Genomic DNA, 20,227 nt, shown 5'->3' with positions numbered 1-20,227 from the left:
AAAGTATCAACATAATTATATTTTATTTTGGAATATACATTATTATTGAAATATGTGATAATTATCCAAAACTTATTATTATTGGTGTATTTTCATCTTGAAAGTTGTGTAGCTATTTATAAATTTTCAATTACTATAAGCAATAAAAACAAAAATAATATATTCAATAAAATCTTTTGGTAAAAAAATGCATTTAGATGGTTGGGTTGTGGGTCCACCACCTGGAACCACCCATTTGGGTTTTGAGGTTTTGAAATAAAATATTATGGAATGCGTCAACATAATTATATCTTTATTATATGTTTTTATTTATGTATGATATTTTCTTTTATTATTGTTATGTTTTTATCTTGAAAGATGTGTAATTAGTTATAATTTTTAAATTATTATAGAAAAAATAAAAATGAAAAGTAATATTTCAAACTAAGTTTATTTATTTTATCACATGACCTTTTTTTAAATATAATATTTTAAAAAGATGTATCCTCTATTTAATTGGCCATACAAAATAATAATTTTTTAAAACTTTATTATTATTTTATTTTATTATTTTCATCTTGAATAATGTGCAACTATTTTTAAAATTTTAATATAATAAAATAAAAAAGTAAAAAATAATATTTTAGATCAAAATTCATGCAATATTATGGAGAAACTTACTCCTCCCACTATCAAAATATGCATTCATAAAATGTTGTTAAAAAGATTGTAGCAACATAACTATATGTTTATATCATGTTCTCATTTGCATGAGAAATATAATACTATGTTCTCATTTCTAAATGGAAGAGAATTATTATACCCTCATCTTGAAATGCAAAAAAAATATTATAAAATATTTTTAAATGAAAAATTAAAACAATTATTTATTTTTTAGTGTGTTTTTATCTAGAAAAATGTGTAATCATTCATAAATTTTTAATTAAAAAAAAAAGGATAAACATTTTAGTTCAAAACTTGCTACTTAACCTTTTTTCCAAATAAAATATTATGGATAGATATACCCCTCCATTTAACTCACAATCACAAAGCAAGTAAGATACATCCAACAATGTAATCTTTTTATATAAAATTAACTTCATAAATAGATTTATTTTAGTAAAGTGAAGTTTTACTCCTTTATTTTTTATTTTTTACCTTGAATAATTTTTAAATAAACTAAACTCTCATGAACAAAATTCCAAAATTAAAGTTCCCATTAATTAAATGAAATTGTAACTTTTATTAAAATTTCCACCTTCATATCATATTCTCATCTCAAAATGCATAATAATTATGATACCATGTTCTCATGTCAAAATGCATGAGAATTATTATACCATGTTTTCAAAATTATTACAACATTTTGTCAATTAAAAATGTATAATAATTATTTAAAAGGTAACATCCATAAATATATATGGGAACTACACTACCCATAGTCTACAAGTGAAGGTGGCATTACATCACTATTGGACTCCGGGTATCTCTGGTAAAGGTGGCAATTAAATTTGTTGTCATGGTCGTTACGTCAAAGTTAATGCAGTCTGATATGCTAGGGAATACCAGTTTCCTTGCGTTTTGAGGAATATATTTTCCTCAAAGTTGACTTTGTCACTTGAGCAAAGAAACTGCTATTCCCCTTGCATGTCACACTGAATAGAAAATGGCATGTAACACTGCATTTACTTTTCTATGGGGTAAGAAATAAGAGTGGGCCACTACCATCGAGAACTCAAGATCCTCCTGCTATGCTCTTTCGTCCTGTTCATTGCCACCTCTACATTAAACTTGGCCATTCTGATATTTCTAGACACCGTACACCTAGCGTGGTCCTTGTCATTAGATCTCAGATGATCCATGGTCGTGGATGCTTGAAGTTGATGTATAAATGGAATACTAATTTTTTATTCCTCTATTTGTTGTTCTTCCACTCCGCGTTTCGGTTGGTAGACTGTTGGTCCTGGTTCGGAGTTCCGTCATCACTGTCCTGCCAAGGCTGCAAGCCTCACCTTCAGGTAATGTAAGTCACCATTGAAGTTAAACATTCTGTTGTTTGTTCTGTCGTTCCTGTTTTAAGTGGATGAGATGGGGTTCCTCATTGTCTCTCATATGCGGGGGTTTTACTGATATTAAAAGGGGTTTGTTCATTGAGCAAGAGTGAACTCCAAATGGAGAAATTTGGCTTCACCTATCATGGAAAGGTAGCCAATCTACCCATTTTGTTTAAATGGTGTTCCCTTTTTCTTGAGTATTCCTTAAGGGTTTCATTTTATGCAACAAGGTTTCATCTCAGCCCCCATGAGGACCGGTCTTGCTTTAGGAAAGGTCTGTTCTTGTCTTAATGTTTGAATTTAGTTTGGGAATGTTTAACCAGAGCTGATCTCATTTGGTTTCTCTTTTGAACAGGTAATAAATTGATGGCTTCCTTTCAACCTTACGGCACGACAATTTGGGGTTTTCCACATTCTAAAATTGTTGTGTCGCCTTTCTCCAGGTGGGTTGGCCGAGAACTTCTCTCGTGTCAAGTTTGTTAAGCTTACTCCTAATTTCAGAGAGCTTGAATTTGTAAAAAGTGGGTTTGGGTTTAACTATTTGATTTAAGTTAAAGTTTGAGTCGGCAAGCCTGATACTTGTACTCGTATTTTGATTTGATTATATATGCACTTTGGTTTATGTCAATAACCAATGGATGCTGGACGGGGGTTGGGTAATCATATGTTGCTGTAACTTATTGGCTCCCATGCCCACATATTATGAAGGTTTATTATATATAAATTTTGATTAAGGTTTTTTCAAGGCTAAGAATGTTCAAAGTTTTTTTTTTTTTGTGTGCATGTAATGAATCATTTATTTAGTTTTTCTGTGAATGATTTCTAAGTGTACAGGCTTGATATACTGAATCTATTCTACGATTTTGAGGGTTTGAAGCTTTTAATGAGCCTGGGCATTTGGCTTTGGAAGAGTTCTTGCACAGCAAGGTTGAATCCCTACCCTTCTATATATCCATTTCTTCACTCAAATGTGACTCATATCATTATATTCATGTTTTACTTTGCTTGTTATGAATTTATAGAAATTAATGTTTTGTTTTCAGGAAATCTATTACTATATCTAGGTAAATGGATTTGTTATGCAGCATATCTGGTTTATAGTTGGGTTGTAGACCTCTTAAATACAAGAAGTCTAGAATCAAATGATAGTTCTTTGAATGAATGATTGAGTGTTAGACTCATGATTCCTGAGGAAGTAAACTAGAATTATTTTAGTAAATTAATATCAACATGAAAAGTAGCAATACTTATTTTTATATCCTATATTCATCTATTCAAGCAACTGTATATTCTCCTTTTTGTATTTAATTTATTAAAGATTCATTATTGCTTATTTTTATGTCATAGCAATATTACTACAACATTATGAGTTGCTAAACTAAATTTATTTCATGACAGTAAACATTAATTTCTATCCTAAGGTAATAAATAGTTGCTAACATAATAGTAAGTACTTATTTGTCTATTTGAATGAATATAGTTAGAGACTACATCCCTTTAATTTAGAAGATCTCTCCACCCAGCCTCACTTCTAAGGATTACCTCTAGAATCCCCCTCCGAGCTCTTCAGCTAGTCAATGATAGATAGTTTGGTATCTTTGGCATCAGGAAACTAATCCAATCTCAAGTCACATACCTCATTTCCCATTGGCTAACTTGCTCAGCTCTGGGAATGAAATTTCTCACAGTACAGTTTTTACCTCCTTCTAACCCCCACTGGTTCCTTTCTTTTACCCTTTTCAAGAGAAAAGGATCAAAGAACTTTTTGTAACTTTTTTTTCATTAGCAGTTCCTAAAACTATTTTTCTAGTTCCATTCTCAACTAAAATCAAAATCTTTTAATTAATGTTTAACAGCCTTTCTTCTGGCTTTTCAGCCTAAATGTTTTTAACAATTCAGAATAAACTAAAATAAAATAACAGTGGTAAATAAACTTAATAACCATAGTTGTCTGAGTGTCACTGTGTGTTACAGCTCCCTCCCCTTGAGAGGAACACCGTCCCTAGTGTTTTTGTCTTTAAGTGAACATTGTAGGATAAAATTTCTGCATGGCTTCCTCTTCTTCCCAAGTCGTCTCATCCAGGTGAAAGTGCTTCCATTGCAATTTAACTTGGGAGATGGCTCACCTCCGAAGGATGGTTTCTCTGTGATCTAGGGTACGAAGAGGCTCTATGTAGAAATTTTCACTGTAGATTAAAGTGATTATGCAATGTAATAAAGAAAAATACTTAATCTAGTTCTACAATCAAACTTGTGTAAACTTAGTCGATTTTGAGCAAGATTAACCATAACACATATAATAGAGAAGAAGATTCAATCACACATGAAACACAGAAGAATACTCTAGGGAAATCCTCAGCTAAAAACACAGCTTTGTGTATTATCATACAAGTGGAAATATCTCAGGATTACATAAAGCTTTAGCTCTCAAGCTATCCAACTCTGAGTACAATCCCTCACTGCTACTGATAAACAAAATAGACAACACATATGCCTTCCTTCAGTCCTACAAGCCTCCTATCTCCTTGTGCAGTTTCTCCTCGGTGCTCAAGCTGCTACCTGTGTGTAATAATCCCTCACACATTGCTCTGACCTCTGAAATAATTGCACAAACCTAATGGAGATAATTCCTTATGCATGGATGAGTTTCCTTTATAGGAAAATTCCTCCAACTCATAGTACATTGTCCCTTCCTTTAATATCAACTCGGTCTTTCTCTTAAGTGACATGCATGACTTATTTGTGAGAGAATATTTAGTTATATGGAGAAAACTAGGCATGCATTAACTGACTGAACTCACAATTAGTTCCTCCAACTATTTGGAACTAATTTAACTCGACTTAACTAAGTTAACTGAGCTAACTAATTACAACTCAAATACAACTCATCCTTATCTCCTTAATTAAGGATAGCTTCCTCAATCAAAGGGATAATTGTTGCATCTATTTACATAGACTTCATGTTTGATTTTCTACAACTAATTAACTCAAGATGAATTAATTAATTATTTTTCAAACAACCGTTAAGACTAAATTCGAATTTTAATTCTCAATTTTAATTCAGGAACTAATTAAAATTGGAATCTATTTCGAAATGCTATTTATAGCAATGCTATTTTTAGCATTTTTATTTTTTACTATTTCCAATAGAGGTTGAGTATATCTTGAAATGCTATTTTTAACATTTCTTGTTGCCATTTTCAACACTCCCTTTCAACAAGAAAGGCATTCAACTCGAACCCGATCCTGAACCCTTGGAATGTTCTGCATGCAACACTTCTCTCAAGTGTTGTTTCTCCAACAACTCCAAAAACCTGAATCAGAAGCCTCTGTCATCAAAGTCTCTCACTGCTATTGCCTCTGTCAACTGAAAACTCTTCACCTTTGTGCTCTTCAGTATCTAATTACTCTACCCTCTGTCACTCTCATCTCTGACTGCATCAATCACACTGATTCCTCCTGCTCCATCCATGCTGCTGCTGGTCCTATCTCCCATCATTGCATCCATACTGCACCTCCTCTCATCATGTTGCATCGTGTTTCCCACTGTTGCACTGCAACTCAGTTACTGAGAAGTAAGTAACTGATCTCCCAACTGACCTTCCTGTTGGGCTAGAAACATCCTTTGATGTTGAAGCTTCCTCTGTTGCTCCATCCGCATCTGTTTATACCCACTCAGCTAGTCCTACTACTCCTCATCAGGGCTCCCGTAGCAAGATCTAATCAAAGAGGTTGGGTACCTCAAGGATCTTGCCCCTATTTCATCCTTATTGAGACAATCACTTCACATCGCCCCACCTCACACCTAGATGTATGGATGTATGTGATCCCTCTACCCACTTGGCTCAAAATTTCCCCCTACTAGAGGTCTCTGCATGAGTGGATTCCTCCACTCGCTCTCCTCTCACCATCTCCAATTGTGGCTCCTCCACAATTGTCTGAGACTTCTTCTCAGACTGTATGTTGAGAGGTAATTTACTCTCCCTCTCAACCACCAAGTCTCTAACCTTTTCCTTGCTCCTCAAGGCTTTTCATGCATCTTGAACCTCAAGAGCATACAGGTTCTTGGCTAGCACACCAATCTGTTTCATCTTTCCCACCGTCATGAAATTTTCTGGAAAAAGAGCTGACCTTAAATCAATGATATCTCCCTCATCTGAACTCCGATTCAGCAAATTGTTTTTTTGAATTTGGGTCTTTTTCCGCAAGGAATCGTGATATGCTATTTGTTTATGAAAATTTTTCACAAAACATTTCAGATCTGCTTTAAAAACTTGTGGCCCAAAACTCAAAACTTCTAAACCTCCTCTAGTATATTGTTCTCCGCTTTGATCACCTTTGCTCTGATACCATGTAGAAATTTTCACTATAGATTAAACTGATTATGCAATGTACTCAAGTAAAATACTTAATATACTTTTACAATCAAACTTGTGGAAGCTTAATCAATTTTGAGAAAGATCATACATAACACATATAACAGAGAAGAAGATTCAATCACACATGAAACATAGAAGAATACTCTAGGGAAAGCCTCAGCTAAAAACCCCACTATCTGTATTATCATACAAGTGGAAATATCTCGGGATTACACAAAAGTTTAGCTCTCAAGCTATCCAGCTCTTAGTACAATCCCTCACTGTTGCTCATAGACAAAATAGATAACACATATGCCTTCCTTCAGTCGTCCAAGCCTCCTATTTCCTTGCGCAGTTTCTCCTAGGTCCTCAAGCTGCAACCTGTGTGTAATAATCCCTCACACACTGCTCTGACCTCTGAAGTAACTGCATAAACCTGAAGGAGATAATTCCTTCTGCATGGATGAGTTTCCTTTATAGGAAAATTCCTCCAACTGATAGTACATTGTCCCTTCATTTAATCTCAATTGGGTCTTTCTCTAAACTGACATGCATGAGTTATTTATGAGAGAATATTCAGTTATTTGGAGAACAATAGTTGCATGCATGCATGGATTAACTGATTGAACTCACAATTAGTTCCTCCAACTATTTGGAACTAATTTAACTAGACTTAACTCAGTTAACTGAGCTAACTAGTTACAACTCATCCTTATCTCCTTAATTAAGGGATAACTTCCTCAATCAAAGGGATAAATGTTGCATGTATTAAAATATACTTCATGTTTGATTTTCTCCAACTAATTAACTCAAGATGAATTAATTAATTATTTTTCAAATAGCTGCTCACACTAAATTCGAATTTTAATTCTCAATTTTAATTCAGGGACTAATTAAAATTGAAATCTATCATGAAATGCTATTTATAGCAATGTTATTTTTAGCATTTCTATTTTTTTCTATTTCCAACAGAGTTGGAGTATATCTTGAAATGTTATTTATAGCAATGCTATTTTTAGCATTTTTTGTTGCCATTTTCAACACTCTACCTGAAATTCTCCCTCGGGTTCTACCTGCACAATCATAACCTTCTGTCAGAAATTTTTTATAAACCATAATTATTAATAGTTATATTCCATTCTATCATTACTTGAATTCTTTCCCAATTAATAATATGTCGAGGGTCGTATACATATTTCTTTAGTAATGATACATGGAAGACATTATGGACTTGGATGTGGCCCGGAAGTTCTAGCTTGTACGCCACAGGTACGATTCATTCTAGAATCTGAAAAGGTCCACAGTACTGTGGTGCCAATTTTGCACAACCCTTCCATTGCAATGTGCTTTTCTCGGGCTTAACCTTCAAATATACGTGATATTCTATCTAGAACTCTTTATGGGTTATTTTCTTATCTGCGTACACCTTTTGCCTGTCTTGATTAGCCTTCAAATTTTGGCGAACCTTTTTTATGGTGGCTTCCATTTTCTCTAACATATCAAGACCCAATGCTAATTTGTTATTTGGACTATTCCAGTCCGTGGGTACTCGAAACTTCCATCCATATAGCACTTCAAAAGTGATCATACCTAATGATTCATGATGTCCATTATTGTAGGTGAACTCCACCAAGTGGAGGTAATCCTCCCATTTCTGGGGTTATTGCATTAAAAACATTCTGAGCATGTCCTCCAAGACTTGGTTCACTCGCTCTGTCTATCCATCTGTTTGTGGATGGTAGGTAGTGCTGAATTGAATTTGAGTGCCTAATCCCACAAAGAGAGTTTTCCAAAATGCGGATGTAAAATTTACATCCCTGTTGGAAATCACTACACAGGGTATCCCATGAAGTCAGAAGATTTCCGTCATAAATATGTCTACAATCTCCACCATTTTATTAGTGGATTTTACAGGAATGAATTGAGCAGTTTTTCTAAGCTTGTCCACCACAACCATGATTGAGTCATGTTTTTTCATATGAGGTAAACCAATAATGAAGTCCAGAGTGATTGACTCCCATTTCCATTCAGGAATGGGTAAGGGTTGTAACAAACTAGTAGGATGTTGGTGTTTTGCCTTTACCAATTGGCATTCTAAACATTTGGACAAATATTCTGCCACATCTTTTCTTAGACCTAGCTAGAAATAACTTTTCTTGATAGCAAAAAACAATTTCTGGTATCGTGGATGCGTTGCATAAGGCTTTCTATGAAACTCATCTAATAATAGTTTCTTGGCGAACTTTTGATTGGGAATATAAATCCTATTTCTGAATGTTAACAATTTATCGGGGCTAATCCCATACTCCGACTACCCCCCTTTTTCCAGAGCTTCCAAAGCTTACTGCCATAAGAATCTATATTTCGGGTCTCTGAGGGAGGCCTCTCAGATAACCTCTGGTAGGTGAGATTGTGCTTGGTTGAATTGTACTTCATAAATGCAAAGTACTTTTTGGCTTAAAGCATCTGCTACCCAGTTTTCTTTTCCTTTGAGGTGTTTCATATCAAATTCAAACTCACTCAAGAATGTGGTCCATCTAGCCTACTGAGAATTTAAAATGGATTGGTTAAATAAATTTTTAAGACTACTGTGATCAGTTAATAACAAAAATTTCATTCCTAGAAGGTAGTGTCACCACATTTTGAATGCATGCACTACTTGAGTCAGCTCCAGATCATAAGAATAATAACGCTATTCATATTCCTTCAGTTTGTGTGATTCATAGGCTATGAATTTTCATTCCTGAGTTAATACTCCACCAACACCCTCCTTACTTGCATCTGTACATAAACCGACGATAATACCCTGCTAGGCCTAGAAAGGATCTTATGTCAACAACATTTTTTGGTGTGGTCCATTCCATGATAGTTCTAATATTTTCTGGATCCACTACTATTCATTCTGCTGAAATTACATGGGCTAAGTACTGGATTTTATCCTTGTAGGAATCACACTTGCTAATTTTGCATACAGTTGGTTACCACGCAGAACCTGCAATACTGTTCTCAAATGTTGCTCATGTTTCTCCTAATTTTTTGAATAGATCAAGATATCATCAACAAAAATTAGTACAAATTTATCCAAAAAATTGTTGGAAAATGCCATGCATCAAGCTCATGAAAGTGGCCGTAGCATTGGTAAGGCCAAAAGGCAGTACCACGAACTCATAGTGCCCATAACGAGTTCGAAATGCGGTTTTACAAATGTCTTTGTTCTTTATTCTAATTTGATGGTAGCCAGACCTTAAGTCGATCTTAGAAAATATGCTTGCTCCTTGTACTTGATCGAATAGATCATCTATACGTGGTAAAGGATACTTGTTTTTTATGGTCAGCTCATTCAGCTGACAGTAATCGATGCATAATCTTAATGTTCCATCCTTTTCTCGTATGAATAGTATAGGGGCTCCCCAAGGGGACACACTAGGGTAGATATAACCTTTATCTAACCGTTCCTGAAGCTGCATTTTCAATTCTGTTAATTCAGGAATGCTCATACAGTAAGGGGCTTTAGAAACAGGAGCTACTCGAAGCACTAACTCAATGGTAAAATTGATGTCCCACTTTGGTGGCAATCCAGGAATGGATTTAGGGAATACATCCACAAATTCTTGAATTACAGGAATGCTCTCTAAGGAGGTCATATTATTCCTATCATTATTATATCCTACTTGGAAAACATAAATCTGGAAGCGTTTCCTTATACATCCTCCAAGTTGGTTGGCTGTAATAGGTGCAATTTAACATTCTTCTTGATTCCTTGAACTTATTCTCGTTTCCGAGATTCGGTAAGATAACTGACTAATTTTTCTTTGCAATCCACTAGAGACTAGCGACCCTCCAACCAATCCATTCCTATCAATACATCATACGAACCCAAGGGAAGGATGTTCAAGTCAACATGAATCAGCTGTCCTGAAACTGTTATAGGGAAATTTTCTATTTTTGTAAACATCCTCCTTTTTGTCCGAGTGGCTAGTTGTACTAGCCAAGGTTTCTTAAATTTACTACTTTGCAGTTTACATTTTTCTACCACATTAGGACTATTGTAGCTTAAGCTAGCACTTGGATAAAATGAAATAGAATCATGTTGATCAACAATTATACCTTCACATTCAATCATAGTGCGTTGATACTCGGATTGATGATCGTCCAAGGCTGCATTGATTCTAGGCATGCTTCTTGCAATATCTCCCATGGTAGATGCTTCTTGCATGTTTGACAGTTGTTCAATTTGAGCCTTGTGCGGACAATTCTTGTAATAGTGTGCTTCCCCGCATCCCCAACATTGTAGTGGTGGCTTTGGTGGTTCGTCTATAATGGTTTTTCCATCTCCTTTCCACTGTCTATTCTCAGTATAAGTCTGAGTTCTGGGCATATTTCTTGCAAATTTTCCAGAAGTACTTCGTTGATTATTTCTAATATTTACGACTTTTGGTTACCTGTTTGGTGGTATGTTCCTCATTTTCTTGCCATTGGCTCCCTTAGGTCCTTCATTTTTCTACCTCATCTGTTGATAATAGATGCAGGCTTTACGTCCGACATCATCCATTGTTTTAGGATACTTGAATTGTAATTTTTCCTACATGAAATTTGGCAAGCTTCTAATGAACGAATTTTTTCTTTCTCTTCTTGCATATATGTAACGTACCGTAACAAGGAATTAAACTGCTTCACATACTCATCCGTGGTTAAGACTCCCAGCCTTAACTCATGGAACTCCTTGGCCTTTTCGTCATAGTAACGTTTAGTTAGATATTTATCTTTAAAATTTTTTTGCAATTCTTGCCACGTTACTTGTTATTCATCTATCTTCCTCATGGTTTTAATTTCTTCCCACCAAAGGGTGGCCTTTCCCCGTAGTTGGTAAACTGCTAGTCGAGCTTTAATTTTTCCAGTATACTTGTAAATCTGGAAATATTATCCATATCAATCAGCTAGGCTTTCATTGCTTCTTCAGATTCCCCTTCAAACAACGATGGTTTGATTTTATTTAACTCACCTTGTAATTTTGTCTTATGCCTTTTTGTCCTCTTTTGATCGAACACATTATCTGAATTCCCTTCTTCTTCCTCATTATGGCCTTCTGTGGATTTTGCATTATCCTCCCCATTGTTGGCAGTTGGGGTCTTTTCTCTGTTTTTTGTACTAGGGTTGGGACCACGTTGATTTTGTCAATCGGACATACTTTTAAGGATCTTCTCTTGTTCTTGTCTTAGTCATTTGTTGTTTGTCCTCAAGTTCATCATTTCTGCTCATAGTTGTTGTACAGTTTCCAGTAGAACAATGTTGGCTTGTCGCAATTCCTCTCCCAGTTGTACCCATAGTTCTGGGTTTGTCTCCCCATAAGGTGTTTCGGGTCTGGGGCTTCTCTACATTTTTGTTTTTTTTTCTTGTGCTGACTTCTATTCTTTCTTCTCTCTTCTGTGTTCATATACATCCAAACTCAGTTTATGTAATTTATTATCACAAGATTACAAAAGACTTAATGCATTGTACTAAAATAACCCAAAAGTCTCAGTATTTGAGCCTAGGCTCTGATACCATTTGTAACATCCATATATATATATATATATAACCATATGTCATAAAAGAATTAATCTATGAATATGATTTAATTAATGTCAATGGGAACTAAGCTATCCACAGTCTACACATATTACATGGCTACCATATGAGGGAACATCGCATTAGATCCCTGTTGGACTCCACGTATCTCTGCTAAAGGTGGAAATTAAGTCTGTCATCCTGGTCCTGACCTCGGGGCCATCCACCTCATTAAGGCGAGAGAACCCCAAGGTCCTCCTGCTATCCTCTTTCGTCCCATTCATTGTTGGCTTCATAACACTGCATTAAACTTGGCCTCTCTGATATTTATCGAGACCATACACCTGGCATGGTCCTTGTCGTTGAATATAGGATGATCCACGGTCCTGGTTGCTTGAAGTTGATGGATAGGATTAATATCCTTTAGCTATGAGGGAATATTCATTTGTTCTTCCTCTGTTTGTGGTTCTTCCATAGTGTTGTTTAGTTGGTAGACTTTTGGTCCTAGTTTGGAGTTCCGTCATCCTTGTCCTGCCAAGGCTACAAGCCTCTCCTTCAGATAATGTAAGTCTCCATAAAAGCTAAACGTTCTGTCGACTGTTCTATTGTTCCTATTTTAAGTGGATGAGTTGGGGTTCCTCACTGTCTCTCATATGTAGGGGTTTTACTGATATTAAAAGGGGTTTATTCTTCGAGCAAGAGCAAACTCCAAATGGAGCAATTCAGCTTCACCTGTCATGGAAAGGTAGCCATTTTACCCATTTTGTTTAAATGTTTTTTCCTTTTTCTTGGGTATTCATTAAGGGTTTAATTTTATGCAACAGGGTTTGACCTCAGCCCCTGGCAGGACCGGTCTTGCTTCAGGTAATGTCTATTCTTCTCTTAACATTTGAATTTAGTTCGGGAATATTTAACCAGAGCTGATCTCATTTGGTTTCTCTTTTGAATAGGTAATAAATTGATGGATTCCTTTCAACCTTACTTCACAACCATTTGGGGCTTCCACATTCTAAAATTGTTATGTCATCTTTCTCTAGGTGGGTTGTCCGAGAACTCCTCCTGCGTCGAGTTTGTTAAGCTTACTCCTAATTTTAGAGAGCTTGAATTTGTATAAAAGGCCTTGTGGCCGGAATGCCTCTGCTCAAAGGTTTAACTATTTGATTTAAGTTCAAGTTTGAGTCTTAAGCCTGATATATGTACTCGTATTTTGATTTGATTATATATGCATTTTGGTTTATGACTAATAACCAATGGAGGCTGGACAGGGGTTGGGTAATCATATTTTGTTGTAACTTATTGGCTCCAATGCCCACATATTATGAAGCTTTATTATTTATAAATGTTGATTAAGTTTGTTTCAAGGTCGAGAATGTTCTGAGGTTTTTTTTTGCATGTAATGAATCGTTGCTTTAGTTTTTCCATGAATGATTTCTAAGTCTACAAGCTTGATATACTGACTATGTTCTATGATTTGAGGGTTCGAAGCTTTTAACGAGCCTGGGCATTCGGCTCTGGAAGAGTTCTTGCAAAACTCAACTGAGGCTGAATCCCTAACCTTCAATACATCCATTTCTTCACTCAAATGTGACTCGTATCATTATATTCATGTTTTACTTTGCTTTCTATGAATGTACATCAATCATTGTTTTGTTTTTAGGAAAGCTATTACTATATCTAGTTAAATGGATTTGTTATGGAACATATTTGGTTTATAGTTGGGCAGTAGACCCGTTAAATACAAGAAGTCTAGACTCGAATGATAGTTCTCTTAATCAATGCTTGACTGTTAGACTCGTGATTCCTCAGGAAGTAAACTAGAATTCTTTTAGTAAATTAATATCATCATAAAAAAAAGCAATACTTATTTTTATATCCTATATTCATGTATTCAAGGGACTGTATATTCTCCTTTTTGTATTTAATTTATTAAAGATTCATTACTCCTTATTTCTATGTCATAGAAATACTACTACAACATTCTCAGTTGCTAAATTAAATTTCTTCCATGACAATAAACATTAATTTATATCCTAAGGTAACAAATAGCTGCTAACATAATAATAAGTACTTATTTGGCTATCTGAATGAATATAGTTCTAGCCTACATCCCTTTGATTTAGAAGATCTCTCCACCCAGGCTCAGATTTGGCGATTATGTCTAGAATTCCCCTCCGAGCTCTTCCACTACTATCAAGGACAGACAATTTGGTACCTTGAGCATCAAGAAACTAATCTAGCCTCAAGTCGAGTACCTCATTTCCCACTGGCTATCTTGCTCAGCTCTCGAAATGAAATTTCTCATAGTACAGTTTTTACCTCCTTACAACCCCTACTAATTCCTTTCTTTTAACCTTTTCAAGAGAAAAGAATCATAGAACTGTCTGTAAATGTTTTTCATCAACAATTCCTAAAATTGTTTTTCTAGTTCCATTCTCAACTAAAATTAGAGTCTTTTAATTAATGTTTAACAACCTTTCTTTTGGCTTTTCAACCTAAATGTTTTTAATAATTCAGAATAAAATAAAATAAAATAAGAGTAGTAAATAAAATTAATAACCATAGTTGTTGGAGTGTCATTGGGTGTTACATAAAACTTTTATGTACCTTTTCATGGAGAAAGATGTGCAACTATTCATACATTTTTAATTTCTATAAAAAAAGATAACATTTTAGTTCAAATCGCATGTTACTTAACCTTTCTTTCCAAATAAAATATTATAGAGAGACATACCCCTTCATATAAAAAATATATGGAGAGATGTACCTTTCTATTTGATTCACTATCACAAAGAAAACAATATGTATCTAGCAATTCAACAATATTTTTATAAAATTAAGCTAATAAGTTTAATCTTCTTATTTATATATCTAGCAATTCAACAACATTTTTATAAAATTAAGTTAATAAGTTTAATCTTCTTTACTAGTTTATTTTTTCTAATTAAGTGATTATTTATTTATTTTTATTTTTATTATTTGAATTTTTTAAACCAGCTTAGATACATCTTAAGCCTCCATCTACTATCTTAGATCTCGATACTTGATAGATCTAGAGTTAATGGATCTAGGATAGTTTAGTTTAATTAATTATTATTATTATTATTATTGACCTGAATCAACATATTTACACAACTACATTATAACATCTCTTCCATATTGAGCTAGAGCCCTCTGAGCCTATAAACTAATTTAAACTTTTTTGTACTCATTAATATAATTATCTCATATTATCTCCCAAGTTAATAGCTCATTCTCCATTATTGTAAAAATAACAAAGGAATATTCATACCATAACTAAGAAATTTAATTTAGTGATTCATGTGAATTATTTATAACTTTATTATTAAAAAAAAAACAATATATTGAGATCTACATCATAAATGTGAAAGCATTCCATATATGCATCATTAAATGTGAAGGTATTCCACATAAAATATTAATATTGGAAATTGTCTTCTTTTCACAAGAATTCGACCAAGTTAAAATATGTGATTAATTAAAAATATGTGATTAATAATTAATTAAATATGATATAAATATTAATATATATTTAGTTAATTGTTGAGTTGTTCAATGTCTATTGTTAATTTAATTACAATAATATGATTTGTCAAATATTATCAATGGTCACCTATGAAATCAATCTTTTATTCTTCAAAATAATCAAAATGAAAAATAAGTAATCTCATACAAAAATCTAAATTATAATTAAAAATAAAATCTTTAAAACTATAAATTTATAAACCAATAACAATAAAAAAAAATATTAAAAAATTAAGTATTTTTTTCCCTTTAGATTTATGCTAAGTTGTTAAATTAAAACATTGATTGAGACTTATATCTCTCTTGGATGAATCTCTCTCTTGAACTTAGTCTCTCCTCCAACCTGCATAAACTTACAAATTGAAAAAGAGGCACATCTAAACTCTCTCACTTGAAACTTTATTCTTTCCTTGAAATTCATAGAATACAAATCTTGATTGATATAATAAACACATTGCAATCATGATCCATGTGGATATTGGTAGCCACCCTCCTATTCCACCTAGACCTCTAGTCGGTTTCATCTGTTTCCTTGTTTATTTCAGCATTTACTATTTTTAGCAATATTTTGGATCCTAAACTTCCGAAGTAGTTTTGACCCCCTAAACGATGTTTTTTTGAGGTCCGCAACAAACCCATTGCCATAGGCAAGGGCCTGCCACAAATCCTATAATACTTGGAGAGACCTTTCCAACAAGGTAGTGTACATGCCAAACGGAGATAATATGACGAAGTTATGACCCCGAGAAGTTGGCTACCCAACTAACCCCAACGAGGCCCACAAACTCTTGTTATTCCATCTCCTGGGGTTAGGATTTTGGTTGTTTATGGTTTTCCCTTATTATTCAATAATAAATAGACCCTTGAGCCTCATTGTAACACAAGTTAGAGGCATGTAGCCACCACATCTCTTCTTAGAGATAATCTTGCATTGCCAAGCTAGTTTATTTCCATTTTGTTTGTAAGCATACTTCAATATTTTGATATTAATGAAATGAAGTCTTATTTATGCATCATCTTTGTATTTATGGTTATCTATAATTTGTTGTGTTCCAATTTAAGTTTGGATCAATGGTATCATAACGGTCTTCTCTTTCTTTGTTTTTCTTTGCATGTCCCCAATGAAGTCAGGGTATAAGGAGTTCAGGCTCAATCTAGTTGAACCTTTGCAAGACTAGCTTTGCAAACCCGATGAACTCCCATGAGAAGAAAAGAAAGACGAGGGGGTAGGAGACATTTTCAAAATATTTCTCGAGGAAGCCCTTAAGTGATAGAGGAACTTGATGATGGATAACTTTTCCCAGATCCTTCGACGACTACCCACAAGCGATAAATCTTCATCTAGAAGCCACTCTAGAGGTGCCACTCCTTTTAAGGTGCAAGTTAACTTTGATATTCCTATATTTGAGGGCTAGATAGATGCAGATGTCATAATTAAATGGTTGAATCTATTGGAAGGATATTTTTCAGTTCATGACTTTTCCAATCAGGAAAAGATTACTTTTTCACTTCTCAAATCTACCCCACACGTCAAGGATTGGTGGGAAACCTACTGTGAACAAAAGGACAAGAGGGAATCCTCACTATTTTTAGCCACACCCACTTGGGATTCTTTCTAAGATGTCATTAAGGAAAAATATTACCCTATCGGGAGCTATGAAGATAAATACATAAACTAGACCATGCTACAATAGGGAAGGGACTACTTGATGTTTCGAAGTTCAAAAATGTTTTCCATACCCTCTGCACGAAGTTGTGTATCAAGGATTATAAGAGACATTTGGTACTCAAGTATTACAACTGTCTACACAAGTACATCCAAGATGAGATGGAGTTCCTAGACATCTCCTCGCTTGGCATGACATACTGATACACTGTCAAGATCGAGAAAAAGTTTAAATAGAAGAAACGAGACTTTCGATCTATGAATGTGAAGCAAGGAAAAGGTGCTCCCAAACAACATAGTAAAGGCCAAAGCTAAGGAGGGGAAATTCAGGACAACCTAACAAAGCCGCAAGCAAAGAAAAATGCCACGAGGACAAATAAGGACATGGGAAAATGGTGTGATTTCCATAAGAGCTCCATTCACAACACAAGTGAGTGTTAGGCCAAGTAGTCACTGGTGGCTAAGCTGAAGGTTTTTGAATCAGATGGATGTTCCGACCTTGAGTTAGAACCCAATAAGGGAAATTACAAAGGGAAGAAAATAATTGACGTAGAGCCCAGTGCCACCTTGGCCACCACCAAGATCCAAATGAATGAGCCTAAAGATCCAGAAGAGGGGGAATGTCTCCTCCACTCACAGATGTGGGTGAAGGGTTCTCTGCTGCAAATCATTGTTGATAGTGGAATCGAAAAGAACCTCATTTAAATAGAAGTTGTGAAGTAGTTAGGCCTCCTGACGACAACACATTCAGAGTCATACACCATTGGGTGGCTTCACCAAGGACAAGATCTTCACTTCAGCCAATATTTTCACCTTCCCTACAACATCAAGCCCTTCACGGATGAGGTATTGTGTGATGTTGCTCCTTTTCAAGTTTGTGATTTATTATTAGGACAACCATACTTTTCGAAGCGACATGATGTATATGAGTCTAGACCTCACTCTATGATTATTACTTTAGCCAATAGGTTGTACAGGATACCAGAGGCAACCCCACCTATCGCCATCTCTTTGATCACTGTAAAGAAATGCAGTTAGACTATTTCTCGGACCAGGATATTTTTTCTTCCTTATGATTCATTCTTAGGGTGTTATGCTCTTGACCTGCGAGAAAATACCAGAATACCAAAAATGTGAAGAAATATACCTAGAACACATAACAATAAGAAATAACAACATGTATTTTATTATTCAGAAAGGAAAGCAATGTTCACTTGCCTCTTTGAGGGGGCAACCTCTAATAGAGTTAGGCTCAATTACAAAATAATACATGACACTCCTCAAGGGGAGTCTCTATCCTTTATATAGTATTCATACATGCAATACCATGGGTGAGTACCATGGTTCTTATTAATACCATCTATGTAATACCATGGCGCATTTGCAACTAAATGTGGCTCCTTCATTAAATGTGGGTCAACCACTTACAATTATTAATATGGGATTTATTGACTCTTTAACTAACTATAACTATGACTCGACCCTATTACATAAATAAAGGGGTTAGGGTTGGACCCTAACATGCCCTCCCCCATAAAAATAGCCTTGTCCTCGAGGCTGAAGCTGTGGAAACTATTGAAGAAGAGTGGCTGGTTCCCAGGTCACATCTTCTGGAGAGGTGTCTTTCCACTTGATGAGGACTTCCTTGATCTTATGGCTGCACAGGTGTCATTCTCGCGTGTCAAGAACCTGTTCAGGTTGGAGCCAAATTGAACCTTCTTCATCCAATTTTTGTAGGTTGGTTTGAATTCTACAATGGTTCCTAACCACTTTCTTGAGGCATGAGACATGGAATATGGGATGGAATTTTACAGTGGGTGGCAAGGCTAGCTTGTAGGCTACTTCTCCAATGCACTGAAGTATTTGAAATGGTCCGTAGAATTTTGGAGATAATTTCTGACAACCCTTGTCTTTGAGTGATGTTTGCTTATATGGTTGCGACCTCAATAATACGTGATCCCCTTCTTGAAATTTGCACTCTGAACGATGTTGTTCTGCCTATTGCTTCATGCGATTTTGAGATTGATGGAGATTCTCTTTAAGGTGGGCCAGCATGTTTCTATAGGAGTTGATCCACTGCTTGTACCTTCGAGCATCCCTGGATATAAGAAGTAGGTGAAGGAGGGATTTGACCATAAACTGCTTCATATGCAGTCATTTTGGTGGTGGCGTGATAGTTAGTATTATACCACCATTCGGCTAGAGGTAACAACTATACCCATAGATGTTTCTTTTCCGAAGTGAAACACCTGAGGTAGGTCTCCAGACATTTGTTAGCTGCTTCAATTTGACCATCAATTTGGGGATGATAGGAAGTACTGATTTGTAGTTGGGTACCTTGTAGCTTGAAGAGTTCCTGCCAAAAGTTACTGGTGAAGATCGGGTCACGATCAAACATAATGGAAGTGGGAATGCCATGAAATTTAAAGATCTGGTCCATGAAATATTGAGCCACCAAAGCTGGTGTAAAAGAGTTGGGTAGGGCACAAAAATGAGCATACTTAGAAATTCTGTACACAACCACCATGATGACTGACTTGTTGCCTGACTTCAGATGACCCGTAATGAAATCCATAGAAACCTCCATCCAGATTGAGGCCGGCATGGGCAATGGATGTAATGTGCCTGGGGATTTGACTGTTTCTCCTTTGTGGCACTGACACACATCACACTCAGCTACAAAAGTAAGAATGTCCTTTTTCATGCTTGTCCAAAAGAATAAACGTCGAGTGTGAGCATAAGTCTTCTGAAAGCCTGAATGGCCTACAATGGGAGATGAGTGCAACTCTACCTAAATGTGACTTTTGACGGTGGATGTTGGTGATATCACTATTTTGACCTTATAGCGAAGAATCTCATCCTACCAAGAGTAGCTCGCTATGGAATTTGGATCTACCTGCAATTTATTAATGAGTTGGGAGAGCAAAGGATGTGAAAACCATTCCTTGTGAGCCTCTTCAATCCACTTTGGAATGGGAAGAGAGATTGCTAGCAAGGTGCTTTCCTCCTCAAGTTGGCGTGATAAAGCATCCGCTATGACATTTTTGCACCCTTTCTTGTAAATTATCTCATAATCATAT

At 35.3% G+C, this 20,227-nt stretch overlaps 1 protein-coding gene across 3 annotated transcripts; it reads left to right on the top strand.

The window, feature by feature from the left end:
- Window positions 1-1,860: 1,860 nt before the first annotated feature.
- On the top strand, window positions 1,861-13,199 carry LOC149235762 (uncharacterized). 3 transcript variants are annotated; one of them, XM_089461456.1, is made up of 7 exons: window positions 1,861-1,997; window positions 2,119-2,183; window positions 2,389-2,476; window positions 2,868-2,960; window positions 12,598-12,683; window positions 12,763-12,802; window positions 12,976-13,199. In XM_089461456.1, the coding sequence occupies exons 3-7, from the start codon at window positions 2,400-2,402 to the stop codon at window positions 13,013-13,015; spliced, it is 336 nt and encodes a 111-aa protein (XP_089317582.1). In that variant the 5' UTR covers window positions 1,861-1,997; window positions 2,119-2,183; window positions 2,389-2,399; the 3' UTR covers window positions 13,016-13,199. The 3 variants fall into 3 exon arrangements, with proteins under 3 accessions (XP_089317582.1, XP_089317584.1, XP_089317583.1); XM_089461458.1 differs by having other exon boundaries at window positions 12,889-13,199; XM_089461457.1 differs by lacking the exon at window positions 2,119-2,183.
- The last annotated feature ends 7,028 nt before the right edge of the window (window positions 13,200-20,227 follow it).

Source organism: Pinus tabuliformis, chromosome 8 (genome assembly GCF_031772625.1).
Source record: "Pinus tabuliformis cultivar Carrire ecotype Pingquan chromosome 8, CPIR1, whole genome shotgun sequence".
Taxonomy (NCBI): Eukaryota; Viridiplantae; Streptophyta; class Pinopsida; order Pinales; family Pinaceae; genus Pinus; species Pinus tabuliformis.
The sequence above is the reverse complement of the archived record's forward strand: the minus strand, read 5'-3'. Positions and strand labels throughout refer to the sequence as shown.

Excerpts from the sequence above, each read along its gene's own strand:
- LOC149235762 (XM_089461457.1), top strand. The coding sequence starts at position 2,400 with ATGGCTTCCTTTCAACCTTACGGCACGACAATTTGGGGTTTTCCACAT. Across the intron at positions 2,961-12,597 it reads AAGAGTTCTTGCACAGCAAG|GGGTTTTACTGATATTAAAA; the intron begins GTTGAATCCCTA and ends TCTCATATGTAG. Across the intron at positions 12,803-12,975 it reads CAGGACCGGTCTTGCTTCAG|GTGGGTTGTCCGAGAACTCC; the intron begins GTAATGTCTATT and ends ATCTTTCTCTAG.